This window comes from Pezoporus wallicus, unplaced genomic scaffold (assembly GCF_028554395.1).
Source record: "Pezoporus wallicus isolate ANWC-B61680 ecotype Strahan unplaced genomic scaffold, APGP_CSIRO_Pwel_v1 contig_11493, whole genome shotgun sequence".
Classification (NCBI taxonomy): domain Eukaryota; kingdom Metazoa; phylum Chordata; class Aves; order Psittaciformes; family Psittacidae; genus Pezoporus; species Pezoporus wallicus.
Window position 1 is genome coordinate 1,085,856 of NW_026635895.1, and position 19,766 is coordinate 1,105,621.

The following is a 19,766-nucleotide window of genomic DNA, read 5'->3' on the forward strand; positions in this document are numbered from 1 at the left end:
AAGCTTGTGATGTTCTCCCTTGATCTAATGAACATTGAGTATTCCGCAGATTGGTACTCTGCGTGCTGCTTTGAGATGTAATTCAGTCAGTGGATTCTGACTGCCCTGCTTCCTGAAGAGGTGTTTGTATGCTGGAGTAATTCTTCGTTAAGTTGGACGGACGTTAGACCTGCTCTTAGGACTTCTTACAACATGGTTGCTCTCTAGCTGTTGGGAAGGGGTGGGTTGTGAGAGGTAGCAGGAAAACTCCATCTGGTCTTTGGCTGGTTTACTTTTTACTGCATTGTCATCTTTTTTTTACTACCACAGCATCTCCTGTATGTGGCACTTCTGTGCAGAAATGAAACACTCCAGCCAGGGATTTGAGGTGGAAGGAGAGGCAGCCCTTTTAGAGAGGGAATACAGGAACTTTGGGAGGGAAGAGGGTTGTTACATTCATGGACTGAGTGGGGTTTGTTGTAGGCTTGAGAATGTGGGATTTGTGGTGGGTTGAACTAGAAAATCATGGAAGAAAATGAGGATCTGATTTAGAATTTTTGTTCCTTGCTATAAATATCTTGGTCAATGTAGTTCGACATGAATGTTTTCCTTTTCTTACTAGCAAACAAGTAGGGCAGAAGATAGAGTAGTACTCAGTTCAGAGTTCAGCCTGGTTTGTAACTGTTGGCTAGATGTTCATTCTCCTGTGCTAGTGAATATGTTTTAAACCCTGAAGCTCGAGGCTTTTGGGCCAGCAAGTACCATTACCGTGCGTCTGCTTCATGCTGTCCTGCTTTGCTGAGAAGGATGCTCTGTGCCACAACCGGTTTTTGTTGCTTCTAACCATGTTCAAAAGAGCTTCCTTGCAGTCGTCTTTTAAATCCTGAGTAGCTCTGTGACCAGTTTCATTGGTAGGACTAACATTGACTAAAACAACCCCCAACAACTTTGTATTAGCCAAAGACTCTTTGTTCCAGAATGGCAGCTTTGGGAGAATACTTGGATAGCAGTAATGGCTCTCATACAGTAGGAACATGAGCCTTTGCCATATTAGAGAGCCTCACCTCTTAGGACAGTGTTCCTTTGGAAAACCTTGGCTTCATAAACGTCTAAGGAAAGCAGAAAATGATACAGGTCTGCCTGGCAGTTGTATCTGTAGCATTGACACTGGAACAGAATGCCTAGAACCGCTTTCACCCCTACCCAGCCACCATGGCTCATGAGGATTCAAGTTCACAACCTCGGCCTGCGTTCCTGACAGGTACTCTAATCCATGAAAACCAGGCAACAGAAATCAGCTGAGAAATGCAGGGACAGTTCTTGAGAGCAGATCTCTTTGGAGAAGTTCTTAGTTGTACCTTTTCACCTGCTAAATTTGATAACCAGCCTCTTTCCCAGCGAAGCGTCTGCATGCACTGCTGTGGGACTTGCCTACAAACAACATTACAGACTTGTGGTTTGTGGAAGAGAAACGACTTCCCTATTTCATTGATACAGTGCCCTAGCAAAACAGGAGAGAGTTGAAAGTGTTCATGCTTCTGTGGTGGTTACAGTTTGTTATTGGTGATCATTGGCAGAAGTCAGTGCTGAAACTTAGGGTTTGCAAAGGAAGGGATGCATTGTAATTTGTCTTCTATTTTGAATTCAGGTGGACGGCCATTTGGTTGGACAGAAAAGGCCTGCTGCTAAGCAGTTAACTAAAGGAGCTTTGTAAGTCATCCTTCTTTAGTAATTTTATTGCAGATGTTTCCTCTAACCTTCATTTCTTGGTAGTTTTTGTCAATGTATAGACTTCTGTTAGAGTATGTGTTAATTGTGTATCATTGATTTTCCTTCTAGTATCCTCCAGCAGTTGCAGAAGGATCAGATGCATGCTGTGACACCAGATAAAAGCCAGTTCAGGTCATTAAACGATGCAGTTCAGAGACTCCTTTCATACCATGTGTTCCAGGGATCGCTGCCAACAGAGGAAGATTTGAGAAAAGGTAATTTGTTTTCCTCTAGAAATAGGTGCAAAGTTTGTGAGCAGTCTGTGGAAAGAATTATTTGTGTAAGTTGAAGGAATGAGAAAGGGCACATGTTGAACTTTGTGCAGGCTGCTGAAGAGCAGTGTTTGAAAGTATATTCTTGTCTTTCTAGTGGACAGTGAATTTGAAACCGTAGCTACACAGCTTCTGAAGAGGACACAGGCTATGCTGAACAAATACAGGCGTTTGCTTATAGAAGATGCGATGGTAAGTGGTGTAACCCGGGTACGTAGTGTTTACAGGGTGTGATTCAGTTTGTTAAAAAGGATACATCTAAAGGAAGGTGGAAGCTAGCATTACAATTCGTGGTGTTGTTACTATTTATCACCTTAGGAAGGTGATGAATATGCAGAAAGTTTTTAGATACACATTTATATATAGCCAGTGTACTTGTTATTGCACCAGCAATCTCAGTGGCCAAGCTGCATTTTTAAGTGTGTGAACACATCTTAAAATCAGTGAAATGGGTTGAGTTTGTATTTCACATGCTGCCCTAGGAAGGGTGCTGTTTATGTAAGTTCCATAGACGTTGAAGTCACATAAACTTCTTGGTTGCTTACCCTTTGCTCTTGCACTTAACAGCTTCTGGTAGTCAGGCAGGTGATTTCTCTATACTTCTGTAGGTGACAGAGCCTGAAAGAATGTTGAAAATCTCCATTCAGGAGCCTGCAGCCATATTCTAATTGGACCTAAGCTGTATTACAATTTAGGCAGTCATTACTTCTGCTTAGAAGCTAGGTGGAGCCTACATTTTTCATAAGGAATGCATCTGGTTTAAAGCACTTTCACAGTCCCAGGCGTGAGGTAAAAACAAAACTGACAGAAGTTACTTTAAGAATGTATTTTCAAGGCTCAGGAAATACCATTGTGGCTTTAGACATGTTAGTTTTCAAGCCTGGAACATTTTTCAATTAGGTTATAATAGACATTTAAATCACTGCATTTTAGAGACAAGAACATGTAATACAAGTGTTAGAATTTATGTCGGTTTGGAATCTGGCAGTGCCATTAAAAGATACCTGCCATTAAATACTTGCAAGTAGTTGCAGGTGTAAAGCAGGGGTGGAGGTTGAAATCTGTTCTTTTAGCATCTGGTATCTCGCATGGCAAATCCCATTCAGTCATTTCGAAGAGGTTCTGTGACGGTGTGTGCAGGTTTGGATCTAGTTGCCTGAGTTCATAGCCAGTAAACTTTCCTTTGCGATGGATGGATTCACCTGGTTTGAAGGCGAAATGCAACTCGGTACCTGCTAGTTAAAAGGATGGAAGAAAAGGTGCAGAGAAGAAACAAGGTGATAGGCTGGTCCTATTGCAAGATTTTCTCTGGTTTTCTCTCTAAAAGAGAAAGATAGTGTATGGTGTAAGGAACTGTGGTGCGCAGTGGTGAACGTACTTGGTCCTGTGGAGGTACAGTTCTTAAAACTGGAACAATAATTCCCTGTTTTACAATCACTCAACGAATACAGTGTGCCGTGAAATGGGAACGGTCGTGTACGGCTGAGTTCCAGTAGCGGCTGGGGTCACAGTCAGGGTTGTTGAGGATGCTGTGGAATTGTGAACATTCTCCTCATCTCTTTAAGGGTAGAACGTTTCTTTTTCCCTGAAGAAGAAACTAAACTGTAAATGTTTTGATTTGGTACTGACATACGAGTGACTACGGATCTATCCCCTTCTCTGCAGCGGATAAATCCCTCTGCAGAAATGGTTATGATTGACAGGATGTTTAACCAGGAAGAAAGGGCATCTCTGACCCGGGATAAGCGTCTTGCACTTGTGGATCCTGGTAAGTAATGGTTCACTTCTGAACCATACAAAAGCAGCCCGAGTATGGGGTGCTTACAAACAGTTGTGGCCACAGTGAGGCACTGATTGCTAGGGATTCCAGTAGCTGAAATACTGCATAAGCAGTTGCAAGTGAAATTTTAAGAGCTCCCTAATTCAGTAGTTTAGAGACACTGTAAGGTTGAAGGAAGTTATTTGGGGAAAAAATGTATTTGGCCTGTTCAGCAGAGAAATATTCCTGAGTTTCTTTTGCCAATAGTCGTGACTCCTGCATGGCCTCGGTTCTAAGTAAGGAAGAAGCTGTGAGTTTGCTGGCAGGCAGAAAGAACACCCCTCTCTGAAGTGTGAATACTCTTGCTCACCTTAACACAGTGTTCCTTTTGGAATGGCATGGCCACGCAAATGGCAGCATTTTTAACCAGACTGTTGTTGAACATGGCAGCTAGAAACGCATTATTTGTGTAAGATAACAGTTACTTAAGCGTTCTGCGTATTCTGCATATTTTAAAAGCTATTCAGAGGATGGATTGAAGAAAGGATTAGTCTTCCAGATGCCATATTTGCATGTTTAGAATGCAGGGAAGTGCCCTTAGTCAGGTTTTACGTGCCTAGTGTGCCGATTAATTTGGTGACAGTGTCCCCTGGATGCAGCAGAACACTTAAGCATGTGTCCATCTCTTAAAGACGTGAATCTGTAGGTCCTGGGTGTTACTGGAATTTCATACTCAGAAGCTACACTGGAGTGCCTGTTACTTTGACGTATAAATGATCTAATGTCGCTGCTTGCTTTCCAGATGGTTACCAGGCTGATTTTTGTTGTTCCGCCAAACAATTTGATAAAGCAGCTGAAGAAGCACAGTCCAGTAAAAGTGACCATCAGCCTAGCAAAACATTAACTTCTCGAAGTCAGACTACCAAAACCCAAGCCAGAGAGCGACCAAAATCCAGCTCAGCAGAGTCCACAAATCACAGTAAACTTCCTCTAGTGCCTAACAGTGTTGTGACACCACAAGAAGGAGTAGCTTCTACTAAGAAATCGGAGAGCCTCGCTAAAGCTTTAAAGTTTGAGAAAGCGAATTGTTCTTCTGAGAGCCAGTACGTGGCCCTCTCTGAGGAGAAGCTGGCCGGGAAGGATCTTGCCAAGTCCACTGAGAATTCTTTGAGTTCTGAAGACTTGTCCAAAACCGTGTCCCGAGCCGGTCCTGGAACACACAACAAAGTAACAAGGAACACAGTTCAGTCTTTCTCAAAGGTAACGTGTAATAATTCCCTCCAAGACAAAACTCTGAGGAGCTCTCCAAAGAATGAGCTTTTACATCCTGATAACAGGAAAGGCTCTGGTGAACCCCAGCGAGACTTACTGCTCAGTAAGAGTTTAGAAACTACATTTAAAAACATCTTGGAACTTAAAAGAGGTGGGAGACAGCCACAGAACGAGGCGACAAGTAGTGGCTCAGTTGAATTAGAATTCCCCAGTTTTTCACCTATTGCTTCACAGGAAAACTGCCTGGAAAAATTTATTCCAGACCACAGTGAAGGTGTTGTAGAAACTGACTCTATTTTAGAAGCCGCTGTAAATAGTATCTTAGAGTGTTAGTAGTCCCAGTACCATGGACAAGTGATGTTTCTCTTAGCAGAAGCAAATGTGAATGACACCACAAGTACAGCCTGACGTGCATTTAAGGTTAACCTTTCTAAACTAGATTCTGTTTGGTGTTTGAGAGCAATACTCATTGTGGTTACAGTGAGAGATCCAAGTCAAGTTAATCCTTGGTAGAATGCAGTCTGTTAGGGCCTTACTATTTCAAGTATTATTATGCTAGTGCTTTTGGTAATCGTGCAGTACTGCAACATCAGAAGGTTGCAGGTCGTTCGGCCCTATGTACCATGGTAGTATACTGACAATCACAGTCATTTGAAAGGATGTATTTATTAAGGAAGTGTTTTTAAAAGGTGATGGAAGCAACAGTTCTCCCCTGCCCTTCTCTTCCACATGTCATCCAGTTTTTAGTTATTCTGGGAAGCCCACTGTACCTCTCTTCAGAAGATTTGCTTTGTGGGTGAATCTGCGTTAAAGGATTCTTCAGCCGGAAGGGTATCATCAGTGTGTTTACAAGGCTTCAGAAGTTAAAGTGCTTTTCTATTGCTTTCTGAGCAGAAACTAGTACTTGGTATATTTGTGGTAGGTAACTTTAGTCTGTGGGATGGTATTATATGATCTTAGTCACAGTGGCATGATATGAAGTAATAAATGCTCGACTAAGGAAGGTAGAATGGAAGCCAGGCAATGGCGAAGTGTACAGGATGAGGCCATGCTAGAGCCATGAATTTATATATATAATACATATATATGTTAACTCTTGGGGAAGAGATTTGGCATTTTATAATTGGATGTGGTCAGCCTCGAGTCTTTCTGAAGTGGTATAACTGTTCCTTTTTTATTTGTTGTTTTTTTTTTTGTTTTAGACCAAGTGTCAAAAGCACTTTTCTTTGAGAACTGTTCTGGTATTTGTAGCTTCTGTTTGAAGAGGACATTAGCCTTACTCTGATTCAATTTGAAGGCCAGTGTTTTATTTTTCTGCTTTTTTTTTTTTGCTGTCAGAGAATGTTAAACCATCCACCGTAGCAGTCATCATGATCAAGAGCTGTACAGACCAAAGTCCATCAGCAATCCCAGTGTTGAAACATATCGCCGAGTGTGTAATGATTCACTCAGATTCATAGAGCCAAGGGAGACCATTGCGTGGTTTGGATTTGGCTTGCTGTCATGTTGTTAAGATAGAATCTTACTATTTTATTTATTTATTTTAATCTGTGACTTTTTTTTGCTGCCCGTGCTGCTTTTTCCTCGTTTACTTTGGTCACGAGCGCTTTTGCGCACTGACGCTCGTCACGTGCGTGTCATACGTGTGTCTGCTCAGGAGGATCTAGCTTTTGTGGTTTCTAAGGTATGCTCACGTTCTCCCCCCCCGGACCGCCTCCACAGTTTCCTGGAAGAATTACCAGCCATTTGCCAGACTTGCTGATCACAACTTTCCTGTTAGCGAGGCTCATTGACAAGCTGGGGTTGTCAGTCAGATTGCCAGGAAAGAAAGAGAACAACAAGGTTTCGCTGTTGTGTGATTCAGTCCAGCTGAATAGCACGGGAGAAAGCAGGATTAGGTCCTTGTGACAGGAGAAGATGACAGTGCAACTCAGCTTTGAGCTGCACTCCACTGTCAGACCACTGAAGGAAACCGCATCTCGAAAGCAATGTGAGAAGGAATTCGTTTGCCCTTCAACGTGAATGGAAATACTGGGTTTGTGTGTTACTGGTTGCCATTTAAAAAAGAAATGTGCCAATTTTTAAGTACCTGTTTTTAAACCCCAACATTCCCAAGTGTTGTATGACCTATTCAAGGTAAGAAAAAGCATTGCCAGTTTTCAATTGTTAGTTAGGTGTCCATAGAATAGGCTCTCGGGCGTTGAGTTGTTTTCTTATTGGCAAAACTGACAATAGGAGTCTCACCTGTTGCCTTCTTAGTTTTAACAATACGCTCATGGCTGTGTATCCTGATGTGTGTTTTATGTGGTCGTTCTGGAAGCTGGACCGTTCTGAACGGTCTAGGACAGCGAACAGGAGGTTACACAGCTCCACGTGAGCTAGTTCCAGTTTTCTTTTACAGGGAAAAGGCAAAAAAGAGTCAAGTTGCACATGGATTTTGATCCACTTGCTTTTTGTGCCACCTCCAAATGGGTACATGGCGTTTCCAGCCTCTCGACAGCAAACACATAATTGAAGTCTCAGGCTATGTGTCTTCTGTTGGATCTCATTTGGGGATAGGGGGCAATGTCAAATTCCAAGAAGGAATCATGGTTGATCTGGTCAGACACATTTCTCTGAACTACTTCTGAGAGGAACCCATTGAGCAAGATTCGTGTTAGATTTGTTAGTGTGCTGTTGTTCACTCCTTTGAATCCAGTTCTAAAGGAATTCCGGTACGTGGTGAAGCAGTAAATGAAAGAAGTGTATTTTTGTGGTGCTTTAAAAAAGAAAAATACGACTTTATAAATCATATGGGCTCACGTCCAGCAAAGTCTTGTGAATGTGCATGACTTTCCAACATGTTTTCATTATTTTGCTGGATCCGCATTGTGATTTCCATGTTATTTAATACTGCCTAATAGTAAAAACAAATTTTCAACTGGCAATGAAGAAAACGATGTTAATTTTGAAGATTGGAGGATAATTTATCTGTTAGATTAGGGAGGCCTTACAGACTGACTTCACTTAAAGAGGATGTGTCACTTATTGTCAGTGTGGTATGGACTTTATTTGCTTAAATACCTTCATTTGTAAAGTATGTCTCACTTGAAATTGCTTTGTATACATTTTGTAAAAATATTTATAAAATGTTTTGTAAAAAAAGAAGTATAACAAATTGCAGTTTATTTTGTTATGTTGGATAAATACTGTTAAAAGACACAAGTCAGTAAATATATTGTTAATCCATGGATAGGAAATGTTTAGTTGGAGATTACAAATTGAAACAACCATTGCAATACAGCCAAAGATTTGGGAAAAACATGTCTACCTGTGGTTGTCTTGATTTAACCAAGTCGAATGTTTCCATGTCCAAACGAGGATTGTTCTCGGTCGAAGTCACACGGTTGCAAAACATTCTTCCTCTTGTGCTTTTTCTCATGCAGCCCTGTTATAAAATACTGGATAGGCCAACCTCTCGTACTCGTCATGAATCTCTCTGAACATACCCTCTCAGGGCTTGGTTCAGGTGGCATTGTAACTGCATCTGGTAACGCTGATCTCCACATTGCCAGTGGTCCTGCTCCTTTGCCGTTAGGAATCTTGCCACGGTGAGGTTGCTGTGACACGCTGTCCTCCTCTAGCGTGTTTCCACGAGGTACAGGCGTCGTTTTCCTGATACCTCGGGGAGATGGAAGAGACGAGAGGGGTTGTGTTGGTCACCCGGCCACCTTATCCGTGCTGCAGCTTGCAGAGCTGTGCCACTTGTATTTGGTTACAGGCCCCTGCGTTTGCATATTGCCCGTTCCTTCCTTGTTTGGCTGTGAGAAGAGATGACAATTGCTGGGGATGTAATGCTGCTTCCTGCTTCCGAGGGGTGATGAACCTTTTCTTGCTGTGATTGAATTTTTCAGAAAGCACGCAGAGGTTCTGCTGTAGCAAAGCTCTTATACGTGGAACAGCAACGCTTTACTTTCGGAGGCTATGAGAATGAAGGATTGAAGTGCACTGCCTATCCGCTGCGATTAGGGCCTGCAGTGTTCCAAGGTAGAAAACTTCATGGTTAGTATTTGTTATTTTGTCAATGAGACAGAATAAACATGCCTTTTGAATACTTCCCACACGGATTCAGACAGTAACACAATAAAAGCAGTCCTGTATTATGTTGATCTCTGTGTGGGTTAGGATGGCTGAACAGCTTGGATTGGTTTTTCTCCTTCTCATATCCCTGTAGAATTACCAGGAAACATTTGATGTTGGGTTTACCATGCACCTGCCTTCACTTCAGAATACCATTCCATTCCAAGAAAATGGTGTGTTGCTTTCAATTGCCTTTCAGTAGCACTTTGATGGCTAGGATTGTTGGGTTTATGGCAACACTGAGGGCAGGACTGCTGAAGATGTGGGCATGCCTGTTAACGCATGGCTTATTTCAGAAAGTCAGAACCCACCCCTTCCATTTTGAGGAGTGGTCCAAAAGAAGTGCCAGAATAATTTTGGCACAAGGAGAGGTATTGTAAGGGGTTTGAAACCTTCGAGAAGTTTCCCTTTTCTTCAGGAATCGTTTTCTTTATAAGCCTTTGAATTTTTCCCTTGGAATTGTACACGCTTTTCCTTGGAATCCTCACAAGGATGCGTTTGTCAGCATCAAGAATTGCAGGAGGCTCTCTTCGTGCCTTTGGGGGTCTGCTGTCACTTGGGCCAAGGAAAGTCACTGCAGAAAACGAGCACGGTGTGGTGAAGGTCTGAAAGGCAGCACGCTCTGGGGCACATACAATCCACTGCACTCAGATTTCAGTGCAGGAGCAGTGGGTAGTCTGAACGGCTTGTTCGGAATGGATGGGTTGGTGTTTGTGCTCCTGGTCTTGCAACCAGTCATCCTACTGGAAACTGGAATAAAATCATCCATAATCATGTGTTGCAGCAAGCAGGGAGCTTCTTGTTACCTGTCACAACACATGATTATGGATAATAATAATAATAAGCAAGCAGAAGCTTGCTGTACTAGGGAAGAAAAAGGTAAAAGGACACCACGTGGCCAGCGGAATCGGTGTTTCTGGTGTACAAGTAAAAGCCTCTGAAGTTGCCCTGTTGTGTGCTGAGCATAAACCCCTGCTTTTCCCTGCTTTCTGGAGTGTAGTGCTCAGTCTTAGTCGCTGCTTTTGCTGTGCAGGGATTTGTTGAGGAATTTTTTCCAATTCTGTTTGTTTTCTTGGGAATCATAGAAGCATTATGGTCGGAAAAGACCCTTGAGATCACTGAGTCCAGCGGTTAAGCTGCAGAGTCAAGTTAAGCTGTGAGGTATTCTTACTTGAGGTAAATTATTTTAGGATCATGGAATAGTTTGGGTTGGAAAGGACCTTAAAGCTCACCCAGTTCCAACCCCCTACCATGGGCAGGGACACCTTACACTATTGGAGCTTGCTCCAAGCTCCTGTGTCCAACCTGGCCTTGAACACTGCCAGGGATGGGGCAGCCACAGTTTCTCTGGGCACCCTGTGCCAGCACCTCAACACGCTCACAGGGAAGAGCTTCTGCCTTAGATCTAACCTGAACTTGCCCTCTTTCAGTCTGAACCCATCACCCCTTGTCCTGTTGCTACAGTCCCTGATGAAGAGTCCCTCTCCAGCATCCCTGTAGCCCCCTTCAGACACTGGAAGCTGCTCTGAGGTCTCCACACAGCTTCTCTTCTCCAGGCTGAACAGCCCCAATGTTCTCAGCCCGTCTTCGTACGGGAGGTGCTGCAGCCCCTGCTCATACTTGCTCCAGCAGCTCCATGTCCCAGCTATATTGAACACCGTAAGTTTTAGACCTCAGTGCTTTGAAGGGGCAGCAAGTTTAGTTACTCTGTGCTGATGGATCTAGACAGCTCTTAATGCTTCAGTTACCTTTTGTGTCAACACAGCTTTTCGTTACATAGCACAGTCCTACCAGAAGCCACATTTTCAACATTATCCCGAGCCCTTGGCTATGGGAGTTCCTCACTGTCACACACTTATTACACGTTTCATTCTGATTACTTTACCCTGATGGAGCTTCACTGTCTCTGCTCACCACTGAGGTAGAAGCAACATAGACCTAACTGATGTTCCTTTCCAGACACGTGGCACATAGGGCCTGTTCCCCAGTCTGTTGAATGAGTGGGAAGATAATTTCAATTCAGGATGATGGTGGTAATACGTCTCTGTAAAAAACAGAGTTTAGAAAAGCATGAAACTGAATTGATGCAGTGCCCTTGGGTGGAAGGTGATGCAAGGACTCGGATTGGCCAGCAGTGACCATCTCGGCGTGTAGGTAAGGTAGCGTTATTGAGTTAATGGTGTTACCTGGGGTGGTGATGGAATAAAATGGTTTCATACAAGCAGGCTGCTGGTTTATTTTCCTCTCCAAACATTATAAACTGCTGACAATCCCTGCTCCGTTCTGAGAATTCAGAGCTTTACTCTCTTCTGAGCGCTTTGACACCAAGTGTTCCTACTGAGATGCGGAGCCAAGCCCAAGTCGTGGCGAGAAATACAATGTTAGGAAGTGGTACAGGGGCTGGAATTCTAAGTGAGGTGAAATAGTTGATGTTGGCACGAGGCTAAAGTCCTGTCTGGGTTCTTGGGATCAAGACTGAAGTGCAGCAGCTGGAATGTAGAAATTACCAGTGGTGAAGTTCAACTGGGGAAGTACAAGGCTGAAATCAGTCATGTAAGGTGCATCGTTCCTGAGCTGGGATTCTCCTTGAGTTAAGCCTGAGGGCTTTTTGCAGCTACCAGATGGCACATAAAGGACACCGGGACAAGGTGCTTGGTTGGTAAACCTGTAACTCCTACAGATGGAATCACACCTTAGGCTATGATTTTGGGGAGTGAATTCCATCTGCTGATGTGTCAGGCAGCTCACAGGCTTTGAGAGAGCTGCATGCACCATGCACTTGTCTGCATAGAGACGACCTCAAAATCTGGCTTCAGTGATTATTGTTGGAAGTCAAGGGACTAACAGGTATTGAGATGCCTTTCTTACACAGTAGCATTGACAAAATACATGTGTAAGCGTCTGCTTTGTTCTCTCTAGAGTGCTTTAACTGATGCAGACAAGAATGTTTCTGCACTACTACTGAATCTGATGATTATTTAAACAAGTTCAGTTCCATTTGAAGGTGATCTCATCTCAGATTCGAACTTCCAAAGCCTCATTCCAAAACACAACCCGCAGAAACTCTGCCTTGGTTTTTACATCCCTGGATAGATGTTTCAGGCTCTTTTGTTTCAGCCGTGCTGTGGATGGTGTGTGCGTGTGTGCTGTGGATCCTGTGAGCAGCAGCACCAACGCTGCTGGGTACTGCTGTGCTTCGTTTCACTGCTTGATTCTGCTGGGTGAGCCTGAGGCTGACAAACGGCAAACAGAAGCAGCACACGTGGTGAATATTAATGAGGTCCAACTGCTCAGCTTCACTGTGCTTTCCAGGTGAAATCAATCAGGTGTTTGGAAAGCCCCTATTAACAGGGGCAAATAAAAGCCTAGTCTGTGGTGCCTCGGGAAGGCTGGCTGTGGAATGCTCAGAACAGAGTGAGAAGCCATCGTGTATGGAGCAGGAAATGCAGATGAAGCTGAAGGAAACAAGGCTCCAGGCTCTGGAAGGTGTGAGCAGGCATGTGTGGGGTGGATTTTGTGGGGACCTTTGAGATCTGAATGACTAAACTTGATTTTGAGGGCATGGGATGTATTTAAACACAGGGAGTTGCATGTATCCGTTTCTCTATTAGATTCTTAAACATACTGTGTTTTTTCCCCATTGCACCTCTATGAAAGTAGATGGTACTGGATGAAAAATGAATTTAGCTTAGTGTATGTTAGACTCACATGTATATTTGCGTGCCTTACTGTTGCAAGGGTGGGCTCAGCACACGGTTTGAAAGCTGGATGTGAAGGCAGATACCTGAAGTGTGAGGTCTGGTTTTAAACTGAGCAACACCATGGCTAAAAATTGTGGGTGGAATCCAAAATACTGTGGAATTGCTGAAGTGTTTTCGTGATGCTGAATGGGCATCACTGGCCGCATACTCCTTACCAAGAGGTAAGGAAGGTGTGGAAGCTGTTTGCTCCTGTGCTGGTGTTTTCCCTGAGGTTATGTTTTCCCCATTGCTAGAGTAGGCTTGGAGTGTTCAGTGAAAACCACACAGAACCTCCTGACACCTGCAGTAGTCAAGGAGGGCAATGTTGATTCTGTTGCAGCCAGTCTGAGAGTTACAGCTTGAGTTCCCAAGGAGGTGACTACCTGCCCTTTTTGAAGCCACATCACACCATGTTTGATTTGTCAAAGCTAAGAGGGGTTTAAAGAGGGGAGATTTGGGTCACATCTAAGGCAGAAGCTCTGCCCTGGGGGGTGCTGAGGTGCTGGCACAGGGTGCCTCTGTTGGGCAGCCTGCTGCGTGCTGCAGCTCGCACCTAACTCCAGGCAGGCATTCCCAAAGCGTTTGTGGATGGAGCGAGTGCTCTTTGTTTTAACAGGCCTTGCCTGTTTTCAATGTTGAAAGTGTTTGATGTCCAGCCTCACCCAGAGCCTCTGTTATCTGGTCTGTTACCCACTCCTGCAGTAGCCGTCAGCTTCCCCTAGGGAACAGTCTGGGCGTCTTCCTTCCGCTCGTGGTGCAAGCGATGCTGGCAACTGCTCTCCAAGCACAGATGGCAGGCTTGGCAATGCCCGGACATTCGAGCCTCTGCTTTTTGTGCGTTCAGTCTCTGGGATCAAAATGTATTCTTTATTTAGTGCCTTTGAGCTGTAATGGGTCCAGCTGGTGAGGGAGGCACTTACCAGCCAGGCAGGCACCAGGTAAATCCAATCAGTGAGGAGCTGCTGCTGCTGCTGCCTGGAGAGGTGGTAGTGAAATCCTTACCGAGCCCTGCTAATGGGAGCAGTTCTGTGCAGCTGCACGTACGGGCTCTTGCAAAGCACCGTGTTCAAGACTGCAGGCTCCCGTTCCCCCTTCTGCAAGCAGGGAGATTCCGACCTTCCAGGGTCAGGGTCCTTGCAGCCCTTGCTGGAGCCTGCCTTGCTTTGGGATGCAGGCTGCACTGAGCCTGGTTAGTGCAGAGAAGAGCAGCCCGAGAGGGGATCCCATCAATGCAGATCTCAAAGGAGGTGCCAGGAGGATGGTGCCAGACTCTTTCCTTTCAACAGGACGAGGAGCAATGGCCATAAACTCAACACGAGGAAGAGCTGCTTTACGTGAGGGTGGCAGAGCCCTGGCACAGGCTGCCCGGGGGGGTTGCGGAGTCTCCCTCTCTGGAGCCATCCCAGAGGGCCCTTCCAGCACTGATGCTGCTGGGGTGCAGGGTCTGCCCTCCCGTACCCTCAGACAGGGGAGTGGGGTTAGGGACAGCTTCCACTGGAGCAGCTCGCTCCAAGCCCCTGCCTCCAACCTGGCCTTGAACACTGCCAGGGATGGGGCAGCCACAGCTTCTCTGGGCCCTTCTTTTTCCTTCCTTCTCTTTGGAGAGAGCCCGCTCGCTCGCTGCTGTGGGTGCTGTGAGCACACAGCCACAATAGCTGCAAAGTGTGAATTTCTCCCAGCTGCCTTAATGGAGTGTTGATTTTAAAACCCAATTTCACTGCTGCTTGCCGTGCAATTAACACCCAGTTAATGCGTTTGCTTAGTTCAGCTGTGCGGTGCCGTGCTTAGTGTCAATAGGGACACTTCAATCACAACATCCCTTTCAGATACGTGGGTAGCCAAAGAACAAAGCCTGGGGCTGTGGAAGCGGGAATAAGCCAAGAAAAGGCGGTAATCTTGTACTTCCGGGTACATTAATTGTAATGAAGTGCTAATTTCTGTTTTGCTGGAAAAAAACCAACCCATAGCAAAGAGAGTTGAGAGAGGGGTAACTGGGAAACGTTTCTGTGCGTTTACGAAGGTATAAAGTGAACGGGAACCGGACAAAACGGGGGTTGACACAGATGGCGCATCAGAGAGCGCCATGTAAACTTGAACTGCAGGAGGGCAGCTAAGGAAGCAACGATAGCGGGGTCAAACCCCTTTTGTTTAGCGTATAACTGAATAGGAACAAACAGCACTTCCTGCCACGTGTGACGGCAATGCTGGTACAAGGGTTTGAAACCCGGGGTGCAGTGAGATGGAAAACCAAGCGCAACGCCCTGCCCGAGGGCACTCGTTAATGACGACGTGTAAAAGCTGTACCTTTCGAGCTACTTTAGGGACTGGCAAATCCTTCTTAAGCGGCTTCCCTGCATCTCCCGTGAATTTAGGGATGTTCTGTCCTAATGAAACCAATCGGGGCTTTTGCCCGCTTGGAGCAGGAGGCGATTTCCTGCCCTCCGGGCTGGGCAGGGGGCATTCCCCTGCTCTCGGAACGCTTCCTGTGCTCGGCGGCTGCGCTTTGCGCATCACTTTCGTGGCTCTCCACGAGGTGGAGGAAGCGGCTTGCGTTCGCTTTGCGCCGCGCTCGGCTCCAGCTCCCGCCTCTGCTCGCCGCGTGTCTGCCCGCATGGGAGGAGGCTGCAGGACCAGGTACTGAAGGTTTCTCGCTGCCGGAGAAGTGAGAACGGGGGTTTCGGTGTCCCGGTTGCCCAGGGCTCAGCCGCTTTCGCCTAGGAGGAGCGCCATCCCGTCGCGAAGCATGCGGCGCCTGGCTGGGCCGCTGGAGACCCCCGGCTCTCTGTGCTGCGGGGAGTTCGCCCCTCGGGACCAAGTTCCCTGCAAACCCGGTGTTCCTTATGGATCACGTACAAGTAGCACAAAGAGAGGATGGTGCCTGGAGCCGAGAGCGTGACTTGCACCGAGCTCCAGGCTCCCTGTTGGCTGGGGTGGGGTTTGGAAGGGCTTAACCTCGCGCCATCAGCCCCGAGCCTTTGTGTGTGCGCGCATCTTGTGTTTTCAGTCCTTGCAGCTAAAACCAAGCCCCACGGTTTCCTTCCCGTGCCTTAAAACCCGGCCATCCGGTTGAGTTTGGGCGTTTTGCCTGCTTGGAAGGTGCCACAGCCCGAAGTGTTGGGTGGTTTCAGCGTTCAGTTCAACTGCTTCCTGCTGGAGAGGAAAGAGGTGGCTCTTACTGCTCATGTGCACGTGGCAGAACCCTGCTCCTGTTCTTATGGTCGCCTTGTGGCAGCCCGTGTGAGTTGTTCCTCAAGGCATTCGTGTGTTTGCAGCGGTGCCGAGGTGGTTTCCGAGTTGCACAGGGCTAACTTGGGAAGAGGGTGTTATTATAAGGTCATTTACAATGAGTGGACGATGATATTATCGGGTCGTTTAGGGCGAGTGGACACGGGAGTAGAGCTGAAGGCTGATGGTAAACTGCTTGGGAAGGCTGGAAAGGAGCCTTGAGGAGCCGTTGCATCCTTGCTAAGTGATGCACTGTGCCTGTGTTGTTCTTGGCAGGACCTGGTCTGTGAGTTTACGCAAAAGGGTAGTTCTGTGAGCTGCTTGTTGCTGTGTCCCACGAGCACCGTGAGGTATGGAGGAAACGGGAGGTGAGGAAGGAGCAGGTTTGACAAACAGGGAAAAATATTCCTTGAACCTCTTTTTAAATGGACAAAGGAGGGTGTTCGTAGTGCCCCAAAGCCTTTATTTCTGGGGCAAGGGCAGGCAGGGGTAGGTTTTGGTGATGCTTCCCCTCTGTTGATTTTCCCCTTTACTTGCATTACTTGTGCCAGTTCCTTAATATACAGGTTATTTTTGCCACGATACACGGGGGCTTCTCCTAGCATAGCCTTGCCAGTTAGGGCTGCAATTCCTTCTTGATTCTGGTTGCTGTTACCTGTGCTATAACTCGTCCAGCTCGTGGCCAGGACTGGGGTTTCTAGCAGCTGGGATATGGGAGCTCTACTTCAAGTGAGGTTTGGTCTCTGCTCCCTTACGTGTGTTCGCTTGTGACAAACTAAATGGTAACATAAACCACACTGAAAGAGGTTTCCAGGAGTCAAGCTTTGCTCGCTTCTGTGGCAGCTGAAAGAGTAGGGTTTGGTACTGAAGACTCGGTTGATTAATGGCAGTGTTGTTAGTGCGGTACATCAGTCCCATGAGCAAGCCCCAATTCCTCTCTAGAGGCTTAAACTCCGGGTGGCTGTAGTTATGATTAATAGAGCCTTAGCTTCATTCTGCTTCAGTAATAGGGAGATTCAACAGTGATGCCTTTTCTCTGAGTGGAGGGGTTACAATATGGGAACACACTCCAAACTGCTTGAAGGAAAACGCGTTTATCCTGAAGATCCACAACTGTGGCCAGAGATGCCTGAGTTACCTGCCCCAGCTGAGCCAAAACTGACTGCCAGAGACCTGAAAAGGGTTGCTGGCTTTGCTGTTTTATCAGGGGCATGGGACTCGAGTTGGGCAATGCTCCCATGTACGCTACATGGGGAGTAGGTTGCATTGAGCAGCATGGGACAGCAGCCTCCTTAAAGCTTCACCCTGTTTTCTCTCTGGGTGAGAAGGGGAAGGGCTGCCTCAAGTTCTCCAACAGCAGCAGGTTCAGGGCAAAAACCAAAGGAGAGCTGCAGAGAAAGCTCTGGTAGCTTCTCTACAGGGTCAGGACTCTTCATCAGGGACTGCAGCGACAGGACAAGGGGTGATGGGTTCAAACTGAAAGAGGGCAAGTTCAGGTTAGATCTAAGGCAGAAGCTCTTCCCTGTGAGGGTGCTGAGACGCTGGCACAGGGTGCCCAGAGAAGCTGTGGCTGCCCCATCCCTGGCAGTGCTCAAGGCCAGGCTGGACACAGGGGCTTGGAGCAAGCTGCTCCAGTGGAAGGGGTCCCTGCCCATGGCAGGGGGCTGGAGCTGCGTGAGCTTTAAGGTCCCTTCAACCCAAACAAGTCTGTGACTCTGTGAACGCTGTCTCCTCCTTTTGTAGTGATGGCTTTAGTGGCTCAGACTGGGGCCATTCTCCTGCTCCAGGAGGATCTGTGTCTCATAGCTTGCAACAGCACTGTTTGCCCTGTACAATTCATTATCCCGTTTGCTGGTTGCCTTCATCACCAAGATGCTATCATCTCCAATAGGTTTTAAATCTCTGTTTGCTGGTGGCTCAGGGTGGCTGAACCCCCCCCAGATAAATCTCTAAAGCATGTGGTGAAGTGGAAAATGCACCAGAGCTTCCCCGCAGCGCTCTGGCCAAATCCATCTCCTGGGAGCCGCTTGTCTCGTCTTCCCTCGTGCCGCAGAGCTGCGCTTCCCCCTCTGCTGTGGCCCAAGGCACCCCGAGGAGGAGCCGCTGGCTTTGCCAAGCGTGCAGCTGATGACACGTGTATTTATGCTCCCTGGCAAACCAAGTTAAACCAGCAGGGACGAGGCCGGGCGGACGTCGCAGGAGGTGATGGTTCGTTAGGGCTGCGCTGCGAGCGGCTCTTCTCCTTCCCAGTTATGGCATCGCTCTCCCGAGAGAGAAGTGTCTGGGGGGGAGGGAGGATTCCTGCATGGGAAGCCTGGGGAGGGCACAGTAGCTGGAATGACTTCTCTGAGCACGTGTACATCTGTCTCGTTCTGTTAAAAGCGTGGTTGTTTCTACCTCTGTGGGTAAGTGAATCCCTGGGTTCACAGTGGGCCTGGAGTCCAGCTGCGTTTCAGTACCATCAGGTTCTGTGCAAATAAACGGCGGGGTTCAACTGTCTGCTGCTAATTATCACCCCAATCTGATTTAAGGCTCTTCAAAGGGCCTCGACTCTTTCCACTTAGTTATTTGTTTCAGCGCGATGACTCTTTAATTCAAACCAAACGTGGGTCAGTCGCCAAGCGGAGCACGAAAATGTGAGGAATGTGTTTATCCGCGGTCGCATCGGTGCCTCCTCTGGGCTTTGTGTGCGTGGTGATTCACGGCCTCGGTGGGGAGGTGAATTTGTGTCACCCTGTGAAATGGCTTGGCCTGTTTGGTTGGTGTGGAAAGGGCTTGGCCAGCTGGAGAAGGGCTGAAATGATTCCTAATAGTCCCTAATGGGATGGTTCTGGGCTCTTCCTCTCTCCTCCTGGAGGAGGAAGATAATGTCACCCTAATAAATACCACCTGCTGGCACGGTTTACGGCGCACACAGGAAAGAGCAAGTTAAAAAGAGAAATCCTTCTATCCCTTTCATGTGGCCAAAGGCAGCTTCGTTTCTGGCTGTCTTTACCGGAGATTTACGCAAAGGTTTAACACCCCCCTCTGTTTTCCCTTCTGCTGGAAGCTCGGAGGAGGATGCTTTATTAACTTGCTGTGCTTTAGATTCCTGTCTGACCTCCGTTTTCTTTTCATGTGGAGGTAGGTTGGGATTCTCTCCTTAGCGAGCGCTTTGAGGAGCTTTCAATGCTGTGATGTAGCATTTCCTGCGCTTAGTTGTGTTTTTTCTAGTGACTGGAGTGAATGGACCTGTTTTGTATGGAAGTCCTCGAATGCTAAAACCCCCTCCTCAAACTGCGTGTGTTGTCTTTGGATGCTTTGAAGAGCGCTCATTTAGTGTCTGCACAGAAGAAGAACCTGTTCTGGTTTGGTGCCCAAACAGTCTAAATTGGTGATCTAATGGGAAAACCTTTACTGCTGTCAGCGGGGGCAAGATGCCAAGGTGTGAGTCTGAACATATAAAGCCCCAAATGGTTACCCAGGGGTCTGCTTCCCTTCCTACGGCCCTTGGCCCTGGGATCAGCCAGAGACTCTTGACCTCGGCTTTGGAACTCGCATCCCAAATCCATCCACCTGGGCTGGGCTCTAGCAAAAGCCGGTGTGTGCTGTAAGCTGATGAGCTGGTAGGGGATGGCGTGAGGTTTGCTT

At 46.9% G+C, this 19,766-nt stretch overlaps 1 protein-coding gene across 7 annotated transcripts in view; it reads left to right on the forward strand.

The window, feature by feature from the left end:
• BICRAL (BICRA like chromatin remodeling complex associated protein) overlaps positions 1 to 9,113 on the forward strand; it is a 34,936-nt gene extending 25,823 nt beyond the window's left edge. For 6 of the 7 annotated variants that reach the window (XM_057398520.1, XM_057398522.1, XM_057398521.1 and 3 more), the window contains 5 exons: positions 1,628 to 1,689; positions 1,819 to 1,964; positions 2,119 to 2,213; positions 3,687 to 3,789; positions 4,583 to 6,882. In XM_057398520.1, the coding sequence (XP_057254503.1) occupies positions 1,628 to 1,689; positions 1,819 to 1,964; positions 2,119 to 2,213; positions 3,687 to 3,789; positions 4,583 to 5,385 (1,209 nt within the window). In that variant the 3' untranslated portion in view covers positions 5,386 to 6,882. Of the gene's footprint in view, positions 1 to 1,627; positions 1,690 to 1,818; positions 1,965 to 2,118; positions 2,214 to 3,686; positions 3,790 to 4,582; positions 6,883 to 8,945 lie in introns of those variants that run through there. The other variant, XM_057398523.1, reaches the window with a different exon arrangement.
• Positions 9,114 to 19,766: the final 10,653 nt, after the last annotated feature.